At 34.4% G+C, this 27871-nt stretch overlaps 1 protein-coding gene across 3 annotated transcripts in view; it reads left to right on the forward strand.

Moving 5' to 3' along the window:
- Positions 1–27871, forward strand: part of IDE (insulin degrading enzyme) — a 68787-nt gene that overhangs the window by 9089 nt on the left and 31827 nt on the right. For all 3 annotated transcript variants that reach the window (XM_074907478.1, XM_074907477.1, XM_074907476.1), the window contains exons 2-11: positions 1970–2154; positions 3485–3692; positions 4480–4649; positions 7828–7950; positions 11341–11453; positions 11847–12009; positions 12672–12764; positions 13313–13404; positions 15008–15088; positions 17993–18096. In XM_074907478.1, the coding sequence (XP_074763579.1) occupies positions 1995–2154; positions 3485–3692; positions 4480–4649; positions 7828–7950; positions 11341–11453; positions 11847–12009; positions 12672–12764; positions 13313–13404; positions 15008–15088; positions 17993–18096 (1307 nt within the window). In that variant the 5' untranslated portion in view covers positions 1970–1994. The remainder of the gene's footprint in view (positions 1–1969; positions 2155–3484; positions 3693–4479; positions 4650–7827; positions 7951–11340; positions 11454–11846; positions 12010–12671; positions 12765–13312; positions 13405–15007; positions 15089–17992; positions 18097–27871) is intronic.

Genomic DNA, 27871 nt, shown 5'->3' on the forward strand with positions numbered 1-27871 from the left:
TATAATTCTTGTTTGTAATTTTGTTTTCTTTCATACAAGGGAGCGTTACAACTTAAGTCCATTTAAAAATTCCAAAGTAGTCGTCTTTCTTCACTACTTTCAAAAGTATTTGAAGATCTAATGCTAACTTTACTACTTTTTTTTAGTCCTCTTACCTAGTTTGCATATGTATCTCCTTCCTCAGGCATAAATCCAGTCTTATACAATCTTTCATGCTGCTACACATAAAACCTTAATTTTCTATTTGTGAAATACTGTTTTTCATTGATTCTGCTGTAGGTGTTACATTCATAAACTTTCTGTCCTTAACACGCTGTTAATAATGAGCTCTTTATCAGCCTGATTATAATATATAACATAACAGTGATGACCATGCATCTGCTGGCTTCAAGTTGGCTGTTGTTTTTATATCATAGAATCACATGAATAAATGGGAAGAAGATAATCCAGAGGGACAGTAGCTTGCAGAACTGCTTCCAGTTTTCAGAATTGTGTAGTATTTTAGGGAGGAGATTTTATTAGTTGACTTTCCTTTTCATTTGTAATTTTAAACTGTAAATAAAATATATAAACAGATTTTAATTTCTGAAGTTTTTTGTTGTGTATCTGGTAACATTGAGTATGCAGTTGGTATGCTTGCTAGTTAAAATGTCATTACCGAAGACCTGAAACAATAAGTATGTTGAGAACTGTGCAGTCCTTCATGTTCCACATCCCATACGGTCTTAAAGCTTGTATGTAGTCTTAAAACTTGGATGAAATTCCTTGAACTGTACAAGCTGAAAATGGAAAAGTAAATATTGTGAAACTCCTTGTTCTTATGTGATCCTGAAAGCCCATACAGAATTTCTCATGCCTCTGTATATGTGTTGTGGTGGGGAGTTAGACTCATACCTGGTTTTCTTTGTAAGTGAAATTAGTTCAACAATGACTAATGAAGCTCATGTAGTAGGTTACTTGGCAATATGGCAAACAACATTTCACCATGGGAAAATATTGTGTTTGGTTGGTACTATATAACAGGCCCTGTTCTAAAATCTTTCTTGTAAAACAGGGTTAGAATTCAGTGGCCCTTATATACAGGAGTACAATGCGTGATTGGCTCAGAGCGTAGCTCTCTTGATTTCCTGTTTCTGCGGTTTGCTGCTTTGGGGGGTGTGTGTATGTTGTTTGGGGTTTTTTGTGTTGGTGTGGTTTTATTTGTTTTTGTTTGTTGTTTGGTTTTTTTTTTAACATGCAGCCAAGTGGTTCTACTCTACCTCTCCAAATACCCCAAGTCTGAATGTCTCACTTTTTTACTTGGTATTTAAACGAGTAACCAGTTTATAATTTAAGAATCACACTTAGTTTCTTAGCATTTCAGAATTGTGCTGTTAAAGAAGCATGTCTTGTAGTATGTCTGTTAAACTAATAGTTTAAACATGTGAGATAGTCTATTCCTGTTTATCATGGCAATTCTGCAGTGTGTTTGTATTTTTATGGCAATATTATAAATGATGTCACCCTTTCTTGCTTGAGTGTATAAATCTAGTCGTCTATTAGTAAAATTTTGTTTACCTGACAAAGTTACAACATTTATAATAGAAACATGGATTCAGACACATGAAATACTTTCCTGAAGCCTGAAAGTATACTTGAGATAGTACGTGTATACTTAATTTCATTTTTATCTTAATTGAATAAGAAGATTGTATTTCTTTACTAAGTTATTTTTTTAATTACTGGTAGTATGAAACTTGAAACCTTCAATTACCTGACCTATGATTATATCATGTTGCTTGGCCTTCAGGATTATTATTTTTATTTAACAGCAATATCTCTCAGGATCTGAACTATACTTTTAAGCCAGTTTTATGAGTTTTGTGCAGAACTAAATTTCTTTCAGTATCAGTATTCTCTAACATAACATTAAAATATTTGCAGGGCTTAAGTGAAAATAGTAAGTGAAATTTCTTCTGTTTTCTTTAAGGTTTCAGAAAGAGACAAACAACAAAATGAACAATCCAGCTATTAAGAGAATAACAAATGAAATTATCAAATCACCTGAGGATAAACGAGAATATCGTGGCCTGGAATTGGCAAATGGCATTAAAGCTCTTCTCATTAGTGACCCCACGACAGATAAGTCTTCAGCAGCACTTGATGTGCACATAGGTATTTAATGCATGTTGTGTTCATTATGTCATTAATAAAAATGCTTTAATTTTTGATATCTTAATTGCAAATAAACTGACAGGAGTGGTATCCATTTGGCAGCCTAGCCTTTTATTGTAACTTAGATTTTGTTTAAGTCTTTGACATATCAAGTTGAAAATTATTAGAGCTAATTAAATTATTTTACTATATGTTTACTCAAGTGTAGCTCAGTCAGTAGAAAGACTTCTTTTAACCATTAAGTTTCATGTTATGAAAGATCTTTCGTAAGCAGAAAAGGGGCGGGTATGAGTGCAATTATTTCAGACAGCTCCATCTGTCATGTCAGGCTTTTTTTTTTTTTTTTTCATGTTAAGTTGTTGATGTGTAGAGATGAGAAAATGCTGTAGTGCTGGAGGAGTTGGAAAGACACTCCCTAACTCCAGTGATGTTTAAGTGTACAAACAAATACTGGAAATAGAAGGGGAAGGCAGTTACTTTGACTCTTTGGAATAATGGAAACCTTTTCTTATAGCTGAGGTATTTCTCAAGCTTGTGTAGTTTCTCAGTTGCTTGGAAAGTATGATGCATGCACACATTACCTAAGCATCCTCTTGCCATGTTTGTAGTTGGGAGCTCTTGTTGGTGTTAGGACAGAAATAGTAGAGTAACTTTGAAAATGTGACAGCCATCTCCATAATAAAAAGGGCCATACAAATCATCTAGTTTAGAGGATCATGAATGAGGTTTTGTTCGGTATTGTGACAGCAATAGCCAACTGCAGCATTTAGTTCCTGCACATTCACTGGAGGAGACGTATCTGTTGCTCTCATCTGTACTCTCCCATTGCACAATGTTGCACACTCCAAAGCAGGACTGCCAGACTCAGACTTCCATGTTTCTGGCTTCCATTCTTGCACATCAATATTGTCTTTTAATCTGACTGCCTTCATACCTACTAGCTGGTCATCAATAGCTGCTTGTGTTCATGCAATTACAGGTTATCACTTGTCCTATAAACCACAGAATAAATACCTCCTTAATTGTGGTTGGTAGTTGCTGATTTTTAACACAATGCAGTTATTAAGTCAAGGTATACAAGTCAACATTGTGATCTGCCAGGTCTCTACAGATTATGAGTCATGGACTTCAGTTGAAAAACAGTCTCTATAAGGCAATGCAGGCTGATCTGGAGAGGCAATTTGAGAAGATTGAGTTTAGTTGACTGTAGCTGCATGAGTGTTTACAGAATTGATAAAATTGTCTGAGGCAACATACTGTAGTACAAAGCACTTGAAAAGACGTTTTAGTATTACTTTTTATGAATGGTTACATTAAATTCTTCCTGCAGGATCCTTGTCTGATCCCCCCAATATTGCTGGGCTTAGTCATTTTTGTGAGCATATGCTGTTCCTGGGAACCAAGAAATATCCAAAAGAGAATGAATATAGCCAGTTTCTTAGTGAGCATGCTGGGAGCTCAAATGCTTTCACAAGTGGAGAACATACCAACTATTACTTCGATGTGTCACATGAACATCTAGAAGGTGCACTAGACAGGTAAACACTTTTTTAATATTTATTTTTTTGTTATATGGGTGCTATTTGAAATTGTGTAAAAGTTTTTTGATAGTTTTATCATTACGATATTAAAGAAAGGAGTGAGAGCACTATGTTTTGTTAAAACTAATACCAGATATTTTTCAGTTCAGAAGTTTTGCTTGGATTTTTTTCAGCTAGCAGAGTTCTTCACTGAGGTAGAACTTCTGAAGTTCAGAGGTTGTGTTCACACTGAATATTTCTGGAAATGTGAGGCAGAGAATATGATTGTGAACTTACACATTGTGGAAATGCTCAACTGCATAATCAAATACTATGCTTCCTATAGAGTCCTTATTTCACTGATAGCAGAAGGATGAAGTCTATAAATATATTGGGATGCCTTTACTAGAGGAAACTCACTGAATTCCCTGCTTTTTGTGGGAGGGGACAGAAATTGAAAGATGTGTAGTCAGTGAGATAAGAGTGGATTTTCTCTGGATGTCTGACAAGACTGATTTGATTTGTGTGATTAAGAGCCTCTTGCAGCTAAACTTCAAAACAATAGAAATTTTCAGTGTATGAATTCTGATACTAGTACCTTTTGTGATTAATATGTTGTTGTCTGTGTTTTAGATAAAGAAATTGAGAAATATTGTGAATCAGTGTCAAAACTGTTACAGAATTTCTAAGTTCTGCATTAAAAAAATAATATATTCAGCTGGTTTTAGGAGCTACCAAGCTTCATACTTTTCTGTTACCATTTATGTACAGTACTTTTGACTTGAATTAAAATTTTTCTGTTTAGATTTGCCCAGTTTTTCCTGTGCCCTTTATTTGATGAAAGCTGCAAAGACAGGGAAGTGAATGCTGTTGATTCTGAGCACGAGAAGAATCTGATGAATGATGCCTGGAGGTTGTTTCAATTGGAGAAGGCTACTGGAAACCCCAATCATCCCTTCAGTAAATTTGGAACAGGTTTGTCAGAATATAATTATCTATCCATTGGAGTTCTGGGTAACATACATAGTATTATTGTTTATATAAAATTGTTAAGGACATACTGCAACAATTCCCTTTTTTTCCTCTCCATACATGTTTATTATGGTGCTTTATTACATTTTCCACATCATAGACCAAACAGAGCTAGACAAAAACATAGGAAACAGAGTGCTCCAAGACTTGCAGTACAGTGATGAAGCATCCTTTATGATTCTGATAATTACTGCAGTGGATGCCATTTTCTAATTACTGGATTTGTAATAATTTGGTACTGTTAAGTCTTTGTGCGAAACAGAGTGACTGAACTGTGTTTAAATTGTTGTTAGCTGCATGCTCTTTTTGCTAACTAGTGTTGCATTAGGACTAGATGACAGTGACTAGGTCAAATCAGAAAGATGAGCAAAGTAACATGAAAATTACTGACTAAGAATATAAAAGCAAAATCTTAAGCGTAAAACGCAACAGTAGTAGATGGATAGATAAAACAGTCTTGGAGAATTACCAATCTTATGGCTGTAGGTTTATTTCAGGCTTTATTATTTACAGAATGTTAGTAACAATTTAAAACAAACACCCCAAAACCTCAATTTAAAAAGCATTAAAGTAAGATTCCATAGTTACATTCAAAACCACGTGTTGTTTTTTTTTTCACAGAAGTTATTTTCTACATGAATTTATTTTTTAAACTATTGAAGTAGCAGGGCTATTAATTCATGCACTTCATCGTTTAATCCTTGAGCATGAATGTGTTTTGTGACTAGGTGAGTTTACTGGATGAATAGTTGAGGCAAATATTGGGTACAGTAGGATGATGTGAGGGTAGATAATGGGATTAGGCTGGTTTCTTCCATTGTCTCGAGAAAGAGAAGATTATTTTTGCACCTGTTGATGGAGGGCATAGTTAAGGAGCTGGTAGTCAGCTGCTACAAGAGCATGTATTGCTCTGTTCACCAGTAAAGAGAGGCAGTCAGAAACAGGGAAACACTAACAGCATTCTCCAAACAGGTAAATCTGAAAATAAATTTGGGAACTACGTATTCATAGTAGGCAAGCATCCAATGTACGTTCTGTAATCTCTGCTACTGAAGAGATGATTTAATTTTTATATAGCACTCAGAAAACATAAGTGAAAGTTGCAGAAATAGTTTTCTATGATGTAAGAAGGATTTATAGCTGACACAAGTGAAATGTTTTCATGGGGAGAATACCTGAAATGTGCTCAAATTCAGTAGCAACAGTCACACTGACTTCTTCTTAGATTAGGCTCTGATTCTGAAATAGCACACACCCTACCTGTAGATCTGACTTTGCAGATGTAGAGCCCAGCTTTGGTTTTTATTTACCCAAAGAGATGACAACTGTAATACAGTTTTCATGACAATTGCAGTTGGTATTGTTCTTACTGTTTCCTCTTGACCAGCTGAGATTTTAGTCTAGCAGAATACAGCAATGGCTGGCTTCATTTGATGTTTCACGTCACTCCTTATTGCTGTGCAGCCTGTTTTGCCAGCAAATCTATTACTCTTTGTATGTCCAGAGAAACAAATGCACCTTAATCTTACATATTTTTTTGTTAGAATGTGCATTTTATCCCCAGATACCCTACACTCATCTCCCTGAATTAATACCTGTGATGGTAATTCTTCTCCATCAGTACCCTCAACAGTATCAGGTTCCCTGGGCATTTTTGCACTGTCTAGTGTCCATTTTCCTACATCACCAAGGTGTTTTCTGACTGTTGTCTCTTAGTGTACTCCAGTACTGTAACAGTGCAGTTGCTGAGCTAAAGCTGTGTTTGTGTTGTGTGTGGGGGTGTGTGTGTGTTGTTTTTGGTTTTACCTCTGTTGATTCTACGGGAATAAACACAGTAAGATATCTAAAACTTCTGCATTTCATTTGTGTGCAGATGGTGGGGAATATAGAAAAAGTATTTTAAACATAATACCCTAATTATCCTTTTTAGGTATCATTAAGAATCCTTGCTTTCACTCATATGTAAACTTTGAAAATTAAATCATGCAGTCTCTATGATGATTTGTTGACTGTTGTAATTATACTTGTATATAATCACAAAACATCTGGACAATATACTTATGTAGATAATTTTGCCTCATTGATTTGTATTGTATCTGTGACTGTTGAATTTGTGCACTGGGCATATATGCATAGCAGGCATGCTCTCCCTGTCATTTCTTTCTTGCTGTTTTTCCTACAAACACACAAGTCAGCTTGTGCTATGTTATCTTGCCTTATTCTTCCTTCTATCCCTTGCTCTCTCTGTACCTGATCTGTTTGTGGCTTAAGGGAGTTGCTGATCTCAAAGTTAAAAGATAAAGTATTAGTTTGCAGTTATGGTGTGTAGATTTTGTTGACCATTTCACATGTTTGTGTAGTAGTGGAAAGTTGATAAAAATCCAGTGTGCTCTTCATAGACTCTTAATTTTTCTCTTATTTTGAGTTCTTACCTTTACTAAACACAAGTTCTGCTTTGATTATAAATGTAGAATATGTCTTTAGAGTAAATTATTGAAAGCTTGATGTAAAGATTGCACTATTTAACAGGAGGATAACTTAATGGAGAAAGTTTAATATCTTCTACTTACGGGTTTATTCAGGGAGAGTTGTGTCTAGTGTTCCTCTACTGCAGCAACAGCTCAGCTCTTTGTGAAGCAGAAGCTGAACTGTCACAATTAACAAATCATGTTTTAAAGTTAGAAATTATTTATGTAATTTAATATACAAGGCTGTAATTTGTGGTGCACAATGCCACAAATAATTTCACACAGTGATTCCTATGACAGGAGTGTGTGTATATGGAGTAAAACCTACTCCAAATGTGGCAAAGAAAAACCTTTTTCTTCTTAATTAGAGCCTGTGCTTACTTGCATTGACTTGAAATAACCCATTCAAATTAAAAAGATTAATTTGGAAGACTAAAACATCCTCAGTCATTTAGGAATGTGCAGATTGAGAGTATTTATTGTCTTTGATAAGCTGAGACAGTATTGATCCAGTTTACTTATTGTGCACAGTAATTATTTTTAAAATCACCATTCATCTGGAGGAAAGCAGATTTATTAATTTGTATTTTTTTTCTTTTTGATTTGTAAATTCATAAACATCAACTACAGTTAAGGTTTTTTTTATGTTACAGGGAACAAACTCACACTGGAAACTAGACCAACCAAAGAAGGAATAGATGTAAGACAAGAGCTATTAAAGTTTCATTCTACTTATTATTCATCAAATTTAATGGCTATTTGTGTCTTAGGAAGAGGTGAGTTTTGTTCTGTTGGCTGAGTAAAACTTTGCATGTATTTATGCTTGAAGAAAATGAAGTGTATGCAAGTGTGAAAATCTACAGAAAGGGAAAATAGTAAAACTTGTGGAGACTGACCGAATATAATTTTTTGTTTAGTGGTCTCCAAAGCAACTTGCAGTGTCTAAATTTATGTGTTTATAAGCTTACAGTAGAAAAAATAAGATGAAGATTTAAAATCCATTATCAAGTCACAAGTTGCTGTCATTGTATGTTTGTCTTACGAAGACCGACGTGTGTCTGGTTTCAGATGTTGGGAGGGCTTTTGATACTGTTTTCATATGTTAGACTTATGCTTCCACTACAAAATTTTCTGTATTATCAAGGGATAAGCCTAACCTAACATTTAGATAAAAAGCCTTTACTTTAGTTTACTTCTGAATTAACAGAGGTTCCAACTGCTTAAACTCTTCCACAGTTGAGATGATACTTTACATAGGTTTGCCAAAAGCTTAATAACATTGTGTTGAAAACTGTTTGCTTTTTTTAAAATATGCTGGCAGACTAGTATTTTATGGTATTTTACAGTAATGCTCAGATGGCAAGTATAAATGGAATAGAACTCATTAGCAAAGTGAAATCTTCCTTTACAACTTTACCAAGTATGAAGCTGATTAACATACTGAATCAGTTCCAAGCTCCCTAATTCCTTTCAATTCCATTTATTATTATATCTCACCTGATGTAACACCACATATTGATTAGAATATGGTGAATGGTGTTTTTTTTCTTTTTGCTGTTGCCAGCTGAACGGTAAAATGTATTAGATGTTTCAAAAAATTTTTTTTAAAGGTAGGGTATCTGACATGTTAGTAGTAGGTAATACCAGTAGGGCTTAATACATGTCATGTGTGGAAATGCCTTACTTATTCTCCTGGTAGCAGTGGAAACTTTGCAAGTAAGCACTGTAAAATATTGATGAAGATATCTTGTAAATATTTTTTTTTAATATTGTGAATTTATTTTTATTGCTATTTGAAAGAGATGCTTCCCCATTCTCATTTTTTTTCTTCTGTTTATTTTACCTGAGCAAAATAAAATTTATTTTAAAAATATTTACTTATTAATTGAAGGTGAATAGATGTTAAACAAAGTTTAATACGATTGAATTAAAATTTTCTTCCTCATTCAACAGTTCTGTTTTCAAGTTTTCCAGGCATCCTTAGTTCTTTACTGGACAGACAATATTCCAGAACAGATACTGCATTTCAAATATCAGTAAAATGTAGAAAATAGTCTTAAAATCTGTTAACCTTTCCAACATTTCTGCAGTTTGCATAGATGTGTATTTTTACTACAAAATATAAAAATTATTCCTGTTTAAAATCCTGAATTTAGGACTAAGTTTTACTAGTCATTTTCCACAGTCAAATTTCAGTGTGAGTTACTCTTGTAAATAGTTCAGTATTTAGAAAAATTAGGAGCCTTTGAAACATTGATCTTTGGGATTTTTCCTTTCAGTCTTACAAAATAAATAAAATTTTGAAAGGCAGCTCTCAGGCTTTTTGTTAGTTTGCTTGTATACAAAATGCTGTACAGCCACCCTTATTTGTCATAATTAACTGATTGTCACTGTAATAGTGAGGTGCTGTTTGGACAAAAGTTGCATCTGTTTTTCCCTGAAAAAACACATACCTTTTTCCACTCTGTTATTTGTTCAAGCAGGAGAATTATGCAATTGCTTTCTGGAAGACTTTATATTAGTGACTGATTTAAAATTCACAAGTTCCACTTTTTTTTTTTTAGATTTTCAGGGAGCTTCACCCACAAAAAACAAACTACAGAAACCAAACCTTGTTAGCATTATTCCGTAAATGCTTTGCTGAAATACCTTGCTATCAATGTAGCAGTACTGCTAATTAATACATAAACAAAAAGTTAGAAATTCTATAACATAAAATTATGTTAAGTTCCACACTGCAGGTCCTCCATGATCTTTCTACTCCTGTGCATTCTGAAATAAATGGATGTCTAAAGCTATGTGCCACCTAGTAATTCTCTCATTTTCCCACCACTTTTTGTATGTAATGTAAAACAAATAAACATATATGTCAGTAAAAAGTGGTGAGGGAATCAGAATATAATTTCTCTAGTAAATAGTAATAAATATTAAGAAGTTTGCTGAAATTAAGTAATGAAATTATTTTTTTTATCTAATCAAAAGCAAAATTCACCAAGTAATCATAGAAGAGCTTTAGTATAGCAGATCACATACAGACTTAAATGGAAACATATTCAGTAAGAATCACCCTGGCAACTGGAAATCTGTCCTAAAGAAAACCCTTACTGTAGTTGGAAAGCTTAAATGAATGTGTATTTTGCTGACATGGATACAAAATAGTGGTGTTTAATAGAATTATTGCAGTTCACAAAATTTTATTATACAATGACACATCTTGGTTTGCATTGGTGTTTTTTTCCCTGCACGGTTTTCTCTATGTAGTGTAGGAGCACAATATGTTGGGCAGAAAAGATTCTGCTTTCTAAATCCAACTAGGATTGTTTTGACTAACAAGGTGACCACTTTTTGAAATCTTTTGAGGATTAAGGTTGTACTTTGAGACATACAGGAAACGCCTAGTTTTTTCTTCAACACCCACCCTTGAAAGGCGTATGCTAAAAAACTTGATGGATGACATTTTCACTTTCAGAAGTGCTCCAAAATGCATTTCTTTAAGCAGATAGCTGTTTTGAAGTCAGTATTTAAACAGAAACTGTATAGTTCAGTTTAGGTAAATTTGTGCACAACATCAAATTCTTTCTGCAAATGGTCTTTCGTTTTTGAAGAGTGCTAGTTACAGGCTGAAGCTAGAATGGATGTAAAAGTAGAAGTGCTTAAACAGGTCATGGATGTGTATGAAATTTTGGGGCGCTGAGGACAGATGACCCTGGTTCAGTGTGTGTGAAGTACTGGAGGTGAGCCGAGACTGAAGAATATCCAAGTTTTTGCAAAGATGCTTCCACTCTGGAAAATTTGCAGCTGTAATTCCATGCCCCTTAAGCTTTTTGTGGAATATTTATTTTTGTAAATGTTCAGTATCTGATGTGTCTTTTCTTCTGTTCCAGCTTAGACTAATTAGTAAAATTTAAAGATACTTTTTTTTTTTTCAGTTATGGGATTTATTTTTAATCATGGTTGAAGCCTTCCTTGAATAAGCATGGTGCTTATAGCATGTTATAGTTCAAAATTTAAGTATTAATATAGATTTCCTTTCTGAAATTAATAATCATCAATACCATTACAGCTCCTTCTCTGTATAATTTATGTCTCCCCCAAAGAATATACAAAATCCAAATTTGCCAGCTTCAGGTAATGATTATGCTTTTTCTAATGTTTCTTTATTCTAGAATCCTTGGATGAGCTGACTTGCTTAGTGGTAAAGTTATTTTCAGAAGTAGAGAATAAAAATGTCCCTATACTAGAGTTTCCTGAACATCCTTTCCAAGAAGAACATCTCCGGGTATGTATAGAGGTACATCTTCCATCAGGAATGTTTACCTTAAATGATTTTTTTGTATGTTTCAGTAATACCTTGTTCACTTCACTACTTCTGTATCGGTGTCCCTGTTAAGTTCCATATTTCTTTCTTAATTTTCCACCCACCTTTCCATGCTGAGTTTCTTGTAAAGGTTGTACATTTGGCTGTAGCTGTAAGCAACTGAGAGATAATTAATTCTCTTTTTCTTCACATCATGAATAGCTAAAGTGTTGCCCTAGGTTTTACATACCTTTACTTTTGAGATTTTGTGGATATGTTTGTAATAAAATGTGTGTGTGAAGGAAACATTATAAGTGTTCCTGAGATGAGTAAAGTAATGAGAGTTTCCTTTTGTTCATTATTTTCCTCCCTCAGCAACTTTACAAAGTGGTACCCATTAAGGACATTAGAAATCTTTATGTCACATTTCCTATACCAGACCTTCAGAAGTACTATAAATCAAACCCTGGCCATTACCTTGGTCACCTGATAGGGCATGAAGGCCCAGGGAGTCTTTTATCAGAGCTTAAAGCCAAAGGTAAGTCCTTTGAAGGTAAAGAATTAAAAAATTATTTATTACACAGTTTTTTAAAGCTTAGCTATGTTTCACTTAAAATTGACCTCTGTATGTTAAATCTAAAGTCCCCAACTGTTTGAGAAATTTGAGTTGTGATTTTGTGCCTTATTTTTGTTTCTGTGATGGGTAAAAGTAAATAAATAACAGGCATTCTGACTACTGAAGGTATTACATCTTTCACTCCCCTTTTATCTACTCCTATTTAGAGAGTTATATGAAATTTGACATAATGGTCTTGTATCTATTCTGTCACTGACTTAGAGACTACTGTCAGGTCTCTTAATGTCTGGGAGACTCCAAGAGTGTGTCTTTTTCTATTTTTCTTTATATTACTGTGTTCCGAGCAGAAATAAAATACCCGGTGATCCAATGATCTCGAGTTTGCCATATTACCCTAAGCACAAAATCAGGTAGGTCTGAGTTGTGGTATGTTTGACTTGCACTGTTGCTGTAGGCATTAAGGAACAGAAGGAGAACGTGTCAAGTGGTCCAAAAAAAAAAAAAAAAAAAAAAAAAATCAAAAAATCAAAAAAAGTATAACTTAATGTTGCTGAAGCATACAAAAGGTAGCATGAATTGTAACAGTTATGTTTATGTAATATATTTTCTTTCTGATTTCACAGGATGGGTAAATACTCTTGTTGGAGGACAGAAGGAAGGTGCTAGAGGTTTCATGTTTTTCATCATTAATGTAGACTTGACAGAGGAAGGACTTTGTAAGTGAAGCTCTATGTCTGCATTCCATGTTATTTCTGATCTGCTGGGTTTGTGTTTGTATCCAAAGAGACTAAATGTGTTTATAGCTTGAAAGCCAATTTATTGACATTAACTGGTTATTCTTCTGTGTTCAGATCCTTTCAGTATGCTAGCACACTTTATCTAACATAAGAAACAAACTTATTTGAGGTTATATTGAAGTATTTCATTAAATATCTTAAAGTAAATTTCTCTATAAGAAAAGCTGTCAGAACCTTTGTGTGCTACTTACTCATGCTATTTGGATCTGAGTTAAATTATATTATAAATCAGTATCTTAACATAAGACATGTTCAGTGTGGCTCTTAGAATTAGCTGGGGACAGAAACACTTACTTAAATTCATGTCTGGGAAAAACATGTTTAACTTTGTCAGTGGGATTGCGTATGTACTTAAACACCTTATCAGGGTGTAATTAAAAATAAAACCTTTCATATTTGTGTTCATCAGAATTTTTTCTTTGTGCAGAACCAAGTGAATTATTAAGCAAGTATTTTTTTCTTTCCAGTGCACGTTGAAGATATTATTTTGCACATGTTTCAGTATATTCAAAAACTACGTACAGAAGGACCTCAAGAATGGGTTTTCCAAGAGTGCAAGGTACAGTGATGGGTACTTGAAATATGCAGTGATTGTATTTTTACAAATTTGTATTGTAAATAGAAACAGATTCCTTGGCTGTGGAAATACACTATAATAATCGCATGGTAATTAAGTTTATTAATTTTAAAGGTGCAACATGACACAAATGGCAAGTAATTTCAGAATATATTGTCTTAAAGTATATGTCAAATGCTCTTACAGAGCTGTGAGTTGGCATTTTATGTTAGCATAATGGAGGTGGAGGAAGAAGTATCTTACTCTGTCTGCAAGGATTTTGCATAACCTTCCTTAGTCTTCACTGAAGGTGGAGGGGGGAAATATTTGCAGTGAGGGGTAACATTGAATTGGAAATTGAAATGGCTGTTACTCTACCCCTCTCTTCCTTCATGTATCAAATTGTATAGTTGGGATTGTAAAGGCACTAGGGCATGTAATCTGCTGTTTTGTTCTCTTACCTTTTTGAGAGGTGAACTAAAACTTCATGGAGTATTTTGGCTTACACTTGTCTTTGCTGAAACAATCATGCTTCTTCTAAGTCTATATGGTTCTGTGTGCACAGAGCAAAAATGTAAAGTATCCTATTAGAATTAAATAGTACTGCACTTCTCAGTGACTGTGTGAAATAAAACCAGTATTAGTTTTATATATAGTCTCATTGGTTCCCTACAAATACTTGGGTAAAGATTTCTTGTTCCATCTTAGCTTTATTTGGTGAAAACTGTTGAATCTCTTCTTTTAGAGTAGAAATTTTGCAGATGTGTTAACTTGTGCATTTTGATACTGTATATCTGTAGAAATCTTTTTACCCTCTGTTAGAAGTCCCAATGGAATCGTTTCACTGACATTGTAAGCAAATACAGGGTTTGAAAGAGGTAGTTCCATCCTCTCATCTCATCCTTGTGTCTTTCTCTTGCTCTTCTTGTATCAGCCCCAGCACTCCTGAGGCTGTGACTTGAGTTAGAAGAGCTGGCAAGCTAGTTGGAAAAGAATCTCTTGAGAGTTTATTTTCAGCTGAATTGTTGAATTAACCAGACTTTGCATGGTTTCATAGAAGGATGGACTGTCCTTTCCGTTGTCTTTATAGTCTTAGATCTCTGATTCACCCTTGCCATTGTACTCTAAGAATGATGTGTTCCATTTCTGTGGCTAAGACAGCCTAAAGAAACATACTTGTTCTGTCTCTAAACTTACCTTTTGGCTAACTGAACAAAAGGAACAAAAAAAGAAGAGGGAAAAGCTTTAGTTCATTAACATACAATGAACACTGCACTGGAATGCTATGTATTGGTTGTATCGAAGTTGGTGTGTTTTCAAATTATCAGCAAATTTAAATATTTGAATTACGGAACAGATCTCTTGCTACAAACAGGACTTAGAAGGCTTGTATAACACTTCACATTGTGAGACTACCCAAAATTACTTGTGAGTTTTGAACAACTTGAATATTACTGAAAACTTTTGTGTTAGGTACCTAACTACTATAAAATAGCTACAACAAAATTCCCTTTTCTTACATTATAAAAGAATTGAGTAGCCAATAATTATTCTTAAAATAGTCTCTAATAACATGCTTTTCAACCCTTCCTACATTGTTTCCTAGGATCTAAATGCTGTGGCTTTCAGATTTAAAGATAAAGAACGACCACGAGGCTATACATCAAAGCTTGGAGGAATGTTGCATGTAAGTGTGTGTGGGTTTTTTGTTTGTTCGTTTTTTTGGGTTTTTTTACAATATAGTAATCATTTAGCAGTATGAGTTTTTATACTCTTAATAAATACAGGTATTTGCAAAGGTCCTTTGCGCTTCATGAGCTTAGGAAGCTAATATTATGCTGCACAGATTTTAAGTTTTGGCAGTCAATAAGTCACATTTCTTTAATTCTATCATTTTATACTTCTATACTTGGTAGAATTGACTTTACAGTGACTGGAGTTGCTATTTGATCTGTTTCAGTATTAAGAAATACGTACCTTGTCATTCTGTGTCTACCTAATAGCTAAATGTTCTCTAGGGAAATATTAAAGAAATAATATTTTATCATAAACACAAGCACTGTTTCTAAATGCTTCCATAGTTAGCAATGTTGAAATACTGAAGCAAGCAGAAATGTTTGTATTGAGATCGCAAATTAGAAGTGTTTGACTCTAGAAGTGTGATTACGTATCAGTACTGAAAGAATCATAGTGTAGCTCATACTTAGTCTTCATACTTTTTGCAACATTCAGTTCCCTCATTTTGCACTAAAGGATGATTTATGTGGGATTTTTTTGTTTAGTGGAACTCATGCAATTCTATACACTGCAGCCATTCTCCATTGCACAGCTAATGTCTACTCAGTGGCATTTTTGGTTTCTTTGCAAGAATTCCTGTTAATGTTCCTACAGCTTTATACATTAAACTCTGAAATAATGATCTTTAATTTTAGAATTGTCTTTCTGTTTACTAAAAAGCATTAGACTTAACTGAAGACATTTAAATGGATATTTAAAGGAGCTCCTATTTGGGATACTGTCTCTTCTGTCGAATGCATGAAATCTCTTTAACAAATGGACTTCTGACTTCTGTAATAGTCTTTCAGTGGTGTGTATTTGTTGGATCATTCCCGATTACAATTGCTGTGTCCAAAAATCAGGCCAGGAAGTTGCCAGCAGTGTTCCAAAGAGCAGGGTATTGATTCAGGACTTTTTTGTTCCCACTGCTTTTCTTTTGCTGTGCTTTGCAGTATGAATGGTAATTCTAATTCTGCTATTAGTTGCTTAAATGCTAATAAAAAAATGACTTTTCTAGCTCTCTTTATTGCCTCTGAGTCATACTAAGTTTATTCTTTGAATTAACCAAGATAGAACTGTTGTTTGGTGATTTCATGTGCTTATGAATACTAGTTATTTTTTGTAACTCGGAGAAGAACCTCTGTATGAGTTATCATGAGTAAATGTCATGTCATAAGTTGTGACATATTTACCAAAAGGATTTAAAAAACCCTGTTTATTTAACAAAGCAGAAGTTCATCTTTAAAGCACATTTGTGCTGGTCTGAGGAGTCAACCCTAAGGTCTTGCTGTCAAATTATATTTCATATTTGTCATGTGTAGGCTTGATGTTTTCCAGATTTTGTTCCCTAGTTGGTAGTGCCCTTTTTCTTTTGTTTTGGTTTGTCTCCTTAATTGTATGATTTTAAAAATTTCATTTTAATCTGATTGGTGTATCTAGATTGGTTTAGTTTGTTTTATTTTACTTACATTATTCTCTGACCTTGATGAAAAGTAATCACAGAATCAAAATGGTTGAGGTTGGACTGGACTTCTGGAGGTCATCTTGTCCAACCTGCCTGCTCAGGCAATACAAAAATAACAAAGCAATCAAATAAATTTTATGTTTAGTTCCTGTTGGTGGGCAGACTGTGGCCTGTGTTTGTTAAGGAAATAAATTGTAGACTTTTGGTCACTACATCTGTATTGCTTTGGTACTTTCAGATTAGAAGTGCATAGGTTACATAAGATCTCTCCTTGAAGTTACTTAGTCTGTTTAGCTGTTTATGCAGAATGTAGTTAAATGAATATTCTTCAGTGTACAATGAGTCTTCCGGACAAGACCTTTCAAATTCTGGATCTTTAACATTCACATTTGAATTTTTTTATAGCACTTGTTTGGTTCACTTTTCTTGGTTTCCACCCCACCCACCCCCTTCAGCCCTTTCTCTTTTCCAAAATTCTTTGTGTGAGTTACTCTGTTCTGGAAGTTGTTCCACTGTAGTTTTTTGTATAATGTATGCAATTTAGAATGCCATTTTATAACAATTGTGGTCAAAAGGATTACACTTGTATGGCAAACTGGAAGTACTTGGTGCTTAGATCACCTTGTATTTTTCCCTTGGTAAACAGATGTTTATCAACAGAGTTATCCTGTCAACAACACTAACCATTTTTGAATTTTAATTGGTTTTCTTCTTAAGTTGCAGTGTACCTTAAGAGAATTTCAATTTGATCCTGAATAAAAAAAATGTTTGTATTAAAATGCTGGAAACTTGTATTATGCTTTTATGTAATTGAAATAAACTTTCCTTTAAATACTGTAAATAAAAATTGAATTCTTAAAGAATCCTAAAAATCTTAGTGGTGGTTGGCTTTTGGTGTGTGGGTTGTTTTGGGTTTTTTTCTTTCTTTCTTTTGTTATGTTTTGTTTTTCTCAAATGCACTCCAGTGAGTACTTTGTGTTCTTTTATCTTTAAAAATATCCTCCAGGGGTCAGCATTTACCATGTTATTTTTACTTTAGTTGGTTCAAAACAGTGTTTAAAGATGGGTGATTTTTTTATATTGAAACATAAAATATTTCAACAGAAAAGAATGGTAATACACAATATATAAAATTACCTAATATACGAGAAATTATTACATAGAATACTACTCCATTTTGTTTAAAGAGAAAGATTTTAAGACATCTATGCACTTCTAATTTGAAATTGCCGAGGTATTACAGATTTAGTGACGAGAAGTATACACTTGTATTTCCTTTACAAAACAGTGGTTTCTTCATGCTTAGTTTTTGTTTAATACATCTATGTGTTTCTGGGCTTTGTTTTTTAGTATTATCCTATAGAAGAAGTATTGGCGGCTGAGTATTTGCTTGAAGAATTCAGGCCTGATTTAATAGAAATGGTGCTGGATAAATTGAGACCAGAAAATGTTCGGTGAGTTAAACTGCAGTAACTTGTATTTTAACCAAACACTGTAAGAAAGCAGTGGAAACACAAATTCTTAGGTGTCTCTTACAGCTCCAAAGTAAATGTCACTGAAAAAGAGTTAGTTGTTCTGTGTGTTAATGTCTCTGCTTTCCATTGAAAACAAGCACACTGAAGTGCATGCAACTCTTCCTGTTTGGACAAAAACGTCCTTTTAGTCCTTTCTATGCAGGACATCTTCCTTAGACTGAAATAGTTTTTGGGAAGATACTTGCTCAGAATAGCTCAACTGTTACTGAGAAAAAGCCTAGTAAAATTATCCTGCCTTACTAAATTCTTGGGACATTTTATGTGGAATGCTGTAGTATTCATAAATTGGAGCTAGGTCTGGAAATCTCTTAAGAGGATGGCTTTTATCTGCTCTATATATGTTGTTTTCCCTATGGAGAGCTACAAAACTTCGTGCAGATTAGCATACCCTCTGAAAAATATCAATTTATGTGGGTAGAAATAGCCGTGTCTTTAGCTGCCTAAATCCCTTAGATTTCCAGAGCACCTCTTTGATGTGAGCATGACTGCACTGCACATGTGCTTTTTTTGTAGAGTGAGTGTGCAGCAGTAAAATTTTCAGGGATTAGTAATTGGTCAGACAAGATGGTGAAAGGAAAAAGGAAGCCTCTCTTTCCTGTGCTTTTAAGGATCTTCTGTTGTCATCCAAGCGGGATAGAAAAGGGAGGCCAAAAGAACAACAGTGTGAGCAGGATGAAGGAAATAATACTTAATGAGATGATGATTTACAAGTGAGGGAATCTGGAAGCCACAGAGAAGAAAATGAGGACAGGTAAAAAAAAGGGCATATTGATTGAGGAGGAGGAAGTGCTGGCAAATGCTTAATAAAGGGAGGAAGAACCTGGGACAACAGAGCTAGCAAAGGAGTCATCAGGGGTAATTTAAGGGGGGGGGTTGTTGGTAGCTGTGGGGAAACTAGTATGTCAGTCAAGGGGGATAGAGAGGCTGACTAGTGGAAATGCTGTGGATGGTTAAGTGCAGGTTGGACAAAAAAATGAGAGGAGGATAGGAATTGGGACTAGTAGGCAGAGTGGAGGTAAGAGAGGAAGTCTAGAAGAAAAGATTATGTCAAGCTTAGCAAGGAGATTCCTGAATCACAAGAACAGGGCAAAGAGAAGAGGTGTGAGACAAGGAACCTGAGGTAGGACAGCAGCAGAACTAATGGGACCAAACTTGGAGGAACTGAGCAGAAAAGCTTGTGCAGACAGAGTGCAGTGTAGTCTACAAAGGGCAAAGAAACTAAAGTTTACCAAGTCTTGCTGGTTTTTTTACACTCTGCAGATGTATGCTTTTCTTCCTTCCCCCCCTCCCCCTCCCGTTCTGTTTCAGTTCTTACAGAATAGAAATGTTCTGGAATTACACCATAAGATGCCGTTGCCATGTATTACTCTGCCTGACCTACCAATGTAGTTGGAGGGTGTGTAATGAGTGTAACAGAAATATGCAGAAACAGGAAAGTCGAGATTCAAGGTTAAGACTGTTTAATGCTGCCCAGGAGAACTGAACTCCTTTGCTTTGTCACAAGCTTTCTCAATGGCACCAGACAAGCTCCTAAACCAGACTTTTCACAGCAAGCCAGCAATTACTCATTCCTTTTTATTTTTTTTGAGTACGCCTAAGATCTTAAGGCCTAAATAGAGGGATTGCTGAGTGGCTGAATCCACAAGCAACTCAACAGAAGCGTTGCTATTTTAATCTGCGAGGTACCATGCAATGCAAAGAATTAAAAAAAAAAGTAGTCTTAAAATGAGCATCTAAAATGAATGGGTACTGTATACCTTTGTGGATATCTATATTCCTTTGCTTCCTATCTCTGAAAATAATGTCTCTTGGGTTATTTTAAATATGAAATTAGTTCCTGTAACACTGTGAGTGCTGTAGAAGGGACACTTCAGTAATTCTGTTTATTTAGAGAAAGAGGTAAATATTGTAAAGAGAAGAAGTCAGGTCATGCATTGAGCAAATCATGTAAAATACTGAATAACTGTTTCTTAATTGTTCTGTGCACTGATCAGGGCAGAGGTTCAGTAGGACAATATGTAAATTTGTGTATATATGTGTATTTATAATGTAGTACAAGCTTAATTACTAGAAGATGGCATGCACAACAATTATACTAGCACTTTGGAGTCTGCATTTTTATTTTTTTGCAATTTGGTTATATCTTTTGTGTATATTTTAATAAATTATAATATTAATTTGGTGGTGTAGAGATATTATTAAAATGTATGAAAACACAGAAACAAGCTCTTGCTTGTGATTCTCTGTATCAGTTGAACACCTGTTTATCAGTGTTTTGGAAGCCAGGTATATAATACAAAAAATAATGATTGGGGGGCGGGGTGGTGGTGGTGGTGGTGTCTGTTTCTGAATATGTTCCACACTGAAATTGTCAGTGTTGGATATAGAAGGACATTGAGGCATGCATTCATACATTTCTAGAGTTTCTAGTATGTGTTTCAGTCTTCTGAAATTACTGGGAATTACGTAAAAGTTTGAGCAGGAATCTTCATTATGTTTGTTTGTATGACAAAATCTGTCTTGTATATTCCTTTAGTTTAAAATGCATGTTACTTGATTTTAGAAAGATGGTAAATTTCAGATAATTATTAGATAAAGTAGGATAAAATTGGGTTATGAACTGTATTTGTAAGTGTCACAGGGTTCTAGTGTTTCTAGGGGTACACAAGCAATGATAAAATCAATGGAGCTGCCTATGTCAGTGACAGTAGTTGCCATAGTAATTAATGCCCTTTAAAGAAGGGCCTAAATCTTTGTGTGTGGGTGTGCATCTATGTGTAATGTGTGTAGGATACTGCAACTGAAGCTTGAATATTTCGAGAGATCATATTTTGAACAAACAATAAAGAAAATTTCCAGGTTCTCCTTCCTGTTGTGTTAAATACTTCTATTTTGAATGTATTTTTATGCTGATCTATTGCCCAACTTCTTGAAATTTTATGTAAGAGTTTACCTTTAACATAAAGATTGTTTTTAGTAACTAAGAGAATATATAATTACTTCTTTGAAGAAAGCTTAACCAAATTCCACATGAATTTGAACTTTTAACTGGTTTTAGAATTGCTTGCAAGCAAAACCATTTGTTTTATAGTGATTTAATAAACAAGCTACAGGTGCTTGATCAGATCTGATGTTTATTACAGCTTCACATAGCTTTAAAATGTGACTCAATGTTGCAAGAAAACAGTCAATATTATCTTAGGGAAGGATACCTCTCATAATGTAAAGTGGACCTTTGTTATTAGCCAGAGAACTTCCAAAGCATCTGCTTGCTTAAATTCTTAAAAATTGCTTGAGGAAGTTAATATACGTAAATACATTTATGGACTTTAAGCTTGTCAGATGCTGCTGGATGCCACAGATTCATGTTTTCTGTGTTACTCCTGTTGCTGGCTATGCCAGCCTTCTGCCACTCCCTTCCAGTTGATAGTACTTCAGCATAAAATAGCCATAATTAACCTTGTTCAAAAGCTATTAGTGTGAGAAAGGAAAGTGTAGGGATTACAGGCAGAGGGAGAAAATTCAAGTCCATAGAATGTGGTCAGAAGCACGAGAATAGTGGTGACAATTTTTAGAAGAACTCAGAATGTTATATGGTGTGCTTTTTTCAAATACATAGTGAACAGCTGTTTCACAATGCTCTTTTAGTTAATATAAGCCCATAGTTGCACTTGCAGTTGCAATTCTGCATTGCTTTTTGTCCTCGGTTAAAAAAAAAAGAGCAAAATGAGCAAGAATCTTATTATAGAGAGGAAAATGTCATTCTAAAAAGACATGGAATTTAGCTGTAACTTATTTGAAATGTTAGGAACTAAAGATAATTGTTTACTAGTATATGTTTACTACTGTATGTTATTTATAGTGATTTTGTAGGGTTCCATCAGTTGTCTTGCATTTGACAAAGCAACTTGCTGGAGATGGGAACATTCTCTAGACTTTGGTAATTGTGGATTAATTTTAAGTAAAAAAGGATTTTTTTCAAGATGGAACATATCTAGAGCAAATACCGACTGAAAATGATCAGCTTTAATATTTGAAGCAACTGGGAAGCATTGATCCTTCAGATAACGGAGACAGTTTTTTCATCTCAGCTTTTCAAATTCAGCCTGTTTTGAATGCTGTATATGACTTTTCAAGTAGCAAGGGTAGGACATTTAGACTGGAGAGGCACAATGGTGGGCATGTTTTGGAAACTAAATGTGATAGAATATGCATGCAGGAAGGTCTCAGTTTTCATAATGGACGAGTGATGGTGGCATGGTGACTGAATCAAGAAAGCTTGTGATCGGAGAGGGATGGTCATTTAGTAACTTATGTGTGTGGGTCTCCATGTAATCTGGGGCTTTATGTGACTTAGGTGTTGCCCTGCTTTCTTCTAGCTTGTTGTTACTGTGCTTTCTTTTTGGACGCCGGAAGAAATATGTTGCGTTTAATCTTCCCTCAGGACTAACCACATTGTCTCTTCACTTTACCTGGTTTAAGGAATAGATTATAATAATTATGTAATTTTAAGCATCTGAATTAAAAAGTTAAATATCGGGAGATAAAGGGACTTTCCAAAGTGGAATATACCTGGTTTTATGACCTCTATAGTTTATTGTTAAAAATTTATGTATTCTTTTTGTTGCAGAGATTTGAGTAGGGCTTAAAGGTAGTAAATATAAGTAGTTATCTGAAGCTTAAATACCCACAGCTATGCCTACAGCTGTCCTGTTAAGGCTTAAATATAAGTAAGTACAAACTAGAGAGTGAGCAAAGACTGGTTAAATGCAGTTCTAACAGCAGTATTCAGCAAAGCCCTGATATTCTAACATGGATCGAATGAGGCCTGCAGGAGGCCTGTAATGATGTAGCAGCAGGCATACTTGGAATGGTATGTGGTCGTAGTAATGATAAATGTATTGCTTATTATGTGTAGACTAAAATCATGCTAGTGTTTGCTATTGCCATAACAGCTGTACATTCATGTCTTAGTTCTCTTTGTTTAGACTGTCTTCTACAAAACTATAACTTACAAAAAAGAAACACAAAATATCAAACCAAATTTAAGTGTTTTATTGCTTTTTCCTGTTTCTCTAACTGATGTATTTTTTCAGTATAGTCTCAAAAATTATAGTTGTGTAGCTTCTATGATAATAGTGCAAGCTGATTTTTCTCAGATGTAAAAGTGTCCTTTCTATTTTATTCAGGGTAGCAGGTGTTTAAAGATCTGAGCTAATTAAATTCCCTATTTTCATGTGATTGAAACAAGATATTCACTTGTATATAATACTGTATTCTTTTTAGACACATTCTAAGCACTTACCTTTTGAAATTAAAAAGTAGAATTAAGTGAACTAGGAATTTTTTAATCTCAAGATACTTCAAAGTATAGTAAAATATAACAAGGAATAATATTTTAAATTGCTGGCAAGATAAAATATCTTGAGGGGAGAAAAAACCTTAGTTAAATATTACTAGAAGTGATTTTATGGTATGTTACAAAGATTTGAGAAAGCCACTGTGGATTTGCATTTTAGTAGGCTCTCTTGAAAGAATGAGTTGAGATTATAGATGCTAATAAAGGAGTCCCCTTGTGTTTTACTTTTTTTCCCTCTAATTACATCTGTATCTATATGCATGTAGTAAACTATCAATCCAGTAGCTCGCTTCCTTCTTTTATCTTTACTTGAGCAAATTGTGTATACTAATAAAAAACTGTGGACGTGCTCTTAAATGTCTATATGTGTGCTGGTTATCTACCACTTACTGATATTTATGCTCATGTTTACATTTCTGTTCTTCCTTTTCATGAAAGAATTACTGTGCGCCACATCATCCTAACTTTGCCTGTGGGGTTTTTTTCCTGTTTGGTTTTTTTTTTTTAATTATTATTTTTATGCCTTGCATAAATTGTCTTGCAATGGTTTAGTTTCCATTGATTTGCATTTTTCCTTTGTGTTATGGTTTTATTTATAATTTCCTTTTCATAACCCTGTTGAAATTCACCTACACTAGGACTTTTCTTGGCATATCTGTACTGGGGTAGTTAGAGACTGCTGTTCAATGTCATTTAAGAAAGTTTAGCTTTTTGACTGTTATTTTCTTAACAAACTGTGTTTTTAAAAAGTATGGAAAATTATCCAGACTCACAGATGGCAGCAAGTATCCATATGTACTTCTATTTGACTGAACCATAACAGGAAGTTTTCATATTCTCCTCCCCCCTCCCGCCTTCACACACTACTTGTTGCATTTAGTGGCTTAATTTCCCTAAAAGAGAAACCTTTTTAAGATGTATCATTTTTACTTGTTCAAACTGCTTGGGTTCTGCCAGCCATCTGTGAAGGGAGTAGACTTGGCATGTGTCACAGTCTTAGCTGAAAAATGTAATTTTCCCATAATTTTCAGCACAATTTTTTCCCCTCATCATCTGCAGAATAAATGCTCATATTAAAATTTAAGAAGCTAGTGACTCATCAGATTAAGTAACTACAGAACATTTTCCCCTGGATAGTAAGTGGACCTTTTTCCTCTCTTGATATCTGAAGTGCAGTGCTAGTAGTATCCTAGAGGGAAGAAAAAGAAAATGAATGCCAAAAATGTTGATACAGATATTACTAAGGGCTGGTATTTCAGATACTGAGCAAACAGTTAATTCACTGCAGTCAGTGGTTCTCATCTGTGATGATAAACATGTACAAATACAGAATGTATATGTTTATTTTTTGATTGCATCGTATCTGAGTAAAGATTTTGAAAATCACAATTTTTTCCCTTATTTCCCCCCACAAACCACAGTGTGTGTAGAGACTTAGTTTTATTGAACCCTAACAAATAACTTGTGTTTCTGCAGAATGATTAGAATGCTGCTCCCCAGCAACATTTCTGCATGTAGTTTTCCCTCTTACTCTGTTTTCTAATGAGATTTGAGTGGAAGTAGCTTTGAATAGCCTATATTTCCTCACATCATTTTTACTGGTGGTTTTGGAGGAAGTTATAAACAAACCTAGACTTTTGGTGTTTTTGTCTCAGTCATGTTATTTTCTGCACTTGAATAAGTGTAATTTTTTTCTTTGGTTTGCCAATATCATAATTTGGAAGACAAAGCTTAAATTAATTTCTCAAAAAAGCAATTCCTTTCTAAGTATAAATTCTTTCTTTTTTTGCGACAAGTTTGCTTTGACATGTCTGTTACTAATATCACAAACACTGTGGTCTCAAAGTCTTTTACTTTTTCACCCTTAGAAACTTGACTTTTGTTACATAAATCTGGAATATAATCTTTCTTGGAAGTACATTAATTTTAAAGCACACGTTCTCTTACTAAATAATACTTTTCTGTGGATCTGTCACTTGTTGCTTCATTTTAGGCTTCAGAAGAGTGAAAAACAAGATGGTATCTAGTAAATACGTATGACATTATAGAAATTGTGCTTGGTTTTGTTAATCGGCAGTAACTGAGGACTGCAACAGTTTGCATGTGCAAGAATGTGCACGTGGAAGTAAACTGCATTTATAGTTCAGCTGTGTTCCCTGTTCATGAATGGCTCTGAAGCCTAATTGCACTGGTTGAGTTTAAGTATGCTACAAGCAGGTCTTATTAAAGATTGCCTGTCTGGCTTTTCCAGTGCATTTCAACACTGTTTTAAACCATGTGGAGATTCATAGTGTTACACAGAACACCACAGAAATGAAACACAAAAATAACGTTACATAGATGGTAACTTTAAAGGTGCATTGTGGTACATTTAAATAACTGCATGGCATTATATTTCTACCTGTGGTGTTTCTTTTCCCCTCTTCTGTCCCAGTGTTCGTTGCTTGTATCTTGGTTTAGGTTGTAAGTCTCAGGCAGATGAAATGCCTTTTGGTTTGTTTCGTGTGGTTGCAGGTATGTTTCTGAGAGCTCAAAACGTAAGCAATTATTCCAGTAGTGATTTGGGGTGTAGGGAGGGCAGGAGGATCCCTTGAAGCAGAACTGCTTGAAGAATTGCAATGCTGATTTCCACAATTTCATTTTCTATAAATTGAGCAGACAGAATTATTTTTAGCTCTTTTTAATTTTAGTATGTTCCTACAGCAAATGTTTGGGTGCTTGTATTGTTACTACTGTTTGAGCATCCATACCTTGGAGAAGGGTAGAAGGAGGGAATGTCTATTATAGCATAAAACACCTTTGTTTTGCTGCTCAGACCACATGATTATTGAAATATTTTCAGGATAATCTTTTAGCTTGAGGCTGTTATTTTTTTTCTTCTTTTTTATTTAATGGAAGGAAAGGCCTGGTAATTGCTCTAAAGCTCTAATAGACTTTGGTTTTTATAGTCTCTTAGCAACTTCATCTGTACATGATAGAGCTTTTGCTCACCAGCTGTCCAAGTTAAAATGCAAAACATAATAGAATATTTCTATGGCTGAGTTTAATGTAAACAACAAATTAGATTTCACCTTCTTGACTGAGCTAGTGTCTACTGTGTTGCAATAACAAATATTCTCAAGGATTAAAGGGCTTAGTTCTTTGCTGAATATTTATTTAGTGTTGTTCCTTTTGTATAAAAAATGAAATAGATGTAACATGCAAACAAATATGAAACAGTTTTATACGAAGCAATTATAAAACTGTTAGCCATTTCTACTGGCATTTGCAATGAGAGATGAAACAATGTATCTCTTGAAGATTAATATTATCATTTTGCTTTGGATATTGCGTAACTTCTGTAGAGGAGCAGGGGTTGTTTTGTGTATATGTATATGTGTACCTGTTCATGCTAATCATGTGGTTCTTTCAAAGATGGGAGTAAAAATTTCTCCTTTCCTCAACCCAGAGGAAATCTGCATCTCTTAAATGTGTGATTTGGTTGTCCCTGTTTAGTGGGTATGATTTAAAATACTGTCTCAAAATTAGACAGTCTGTAGTGTAAGTCCTGCTTCAGTGTTTGAATCTGTTGCTAGAGAACGTGTCTTTACAGTCCCAAGTGACTCTGAAATGCACTTGTAATTTATTTAAATGCATCTAATGTTAGCTATTTACCCCTGAGCCTTCTCCTTTTACTCAAACTGCAGTGCACAGATTAAATTACTAATAATTTGAAAAGTTTGAGACACATCCATATGCCTGTTTAGATTTACACCCTGCTTTGCCATGCATATTAGAATTATACAACAGAATGTTCCTGGCCTTAAGATATTGTCATTAAAAAAGAGAACACTTACATTACATATATTTTGATGTTTTAATGTGCATTTTAGCCATCTGCACAAGATTTGACGTTCGTTGGCATCTAGGGATTGTTAAATACATGTAGAATATGTAGTATGTTCTAATTGTTACCTTTTTTGACCATTTGAAACATCTTTTTACTCTTAAAGGTAGCTACTTATTTCCACTGAATACTCTTTTATGTTGTATGTTGTTAAAAAGAATTAAAGGAGTTTTCTTCATTCACATTATAAAGACTACTGAAAAAATACTGCTAAGTTTGTAATTTTCTTTATTCTGGATTTCCTCTTATTTAGGTGTATTCTTTAGTTTGAGGAGCATCTGGATGATGTTCTTGGTCATATGATTTAGGTAGTCTGAAAGAAGCAGGGAGTTGAAACCAGTGATCCTTATGGGTCCCCTTCCAACTTGAGATATTCTAAGATTCTGTCATTTATGTTTCTGATTGCGTATAGACTGCTTTCTGTGTTCTCTGGAACACAGACAAAGTCT

This window comes from Athene noctua, chromosome 5, assembly GCF_965140245.1.
Source record: "Athene noctua chromosome 5, bAthNoc1.hap1.1, whole genome shotgun sequence".
Classification (NCBI taxonomy): domain Eukaryota; kingdom Metazoa; phylum Chordata; class Aves; order Strigiformes; family Strigidae; genus Athene; species Athene noctua.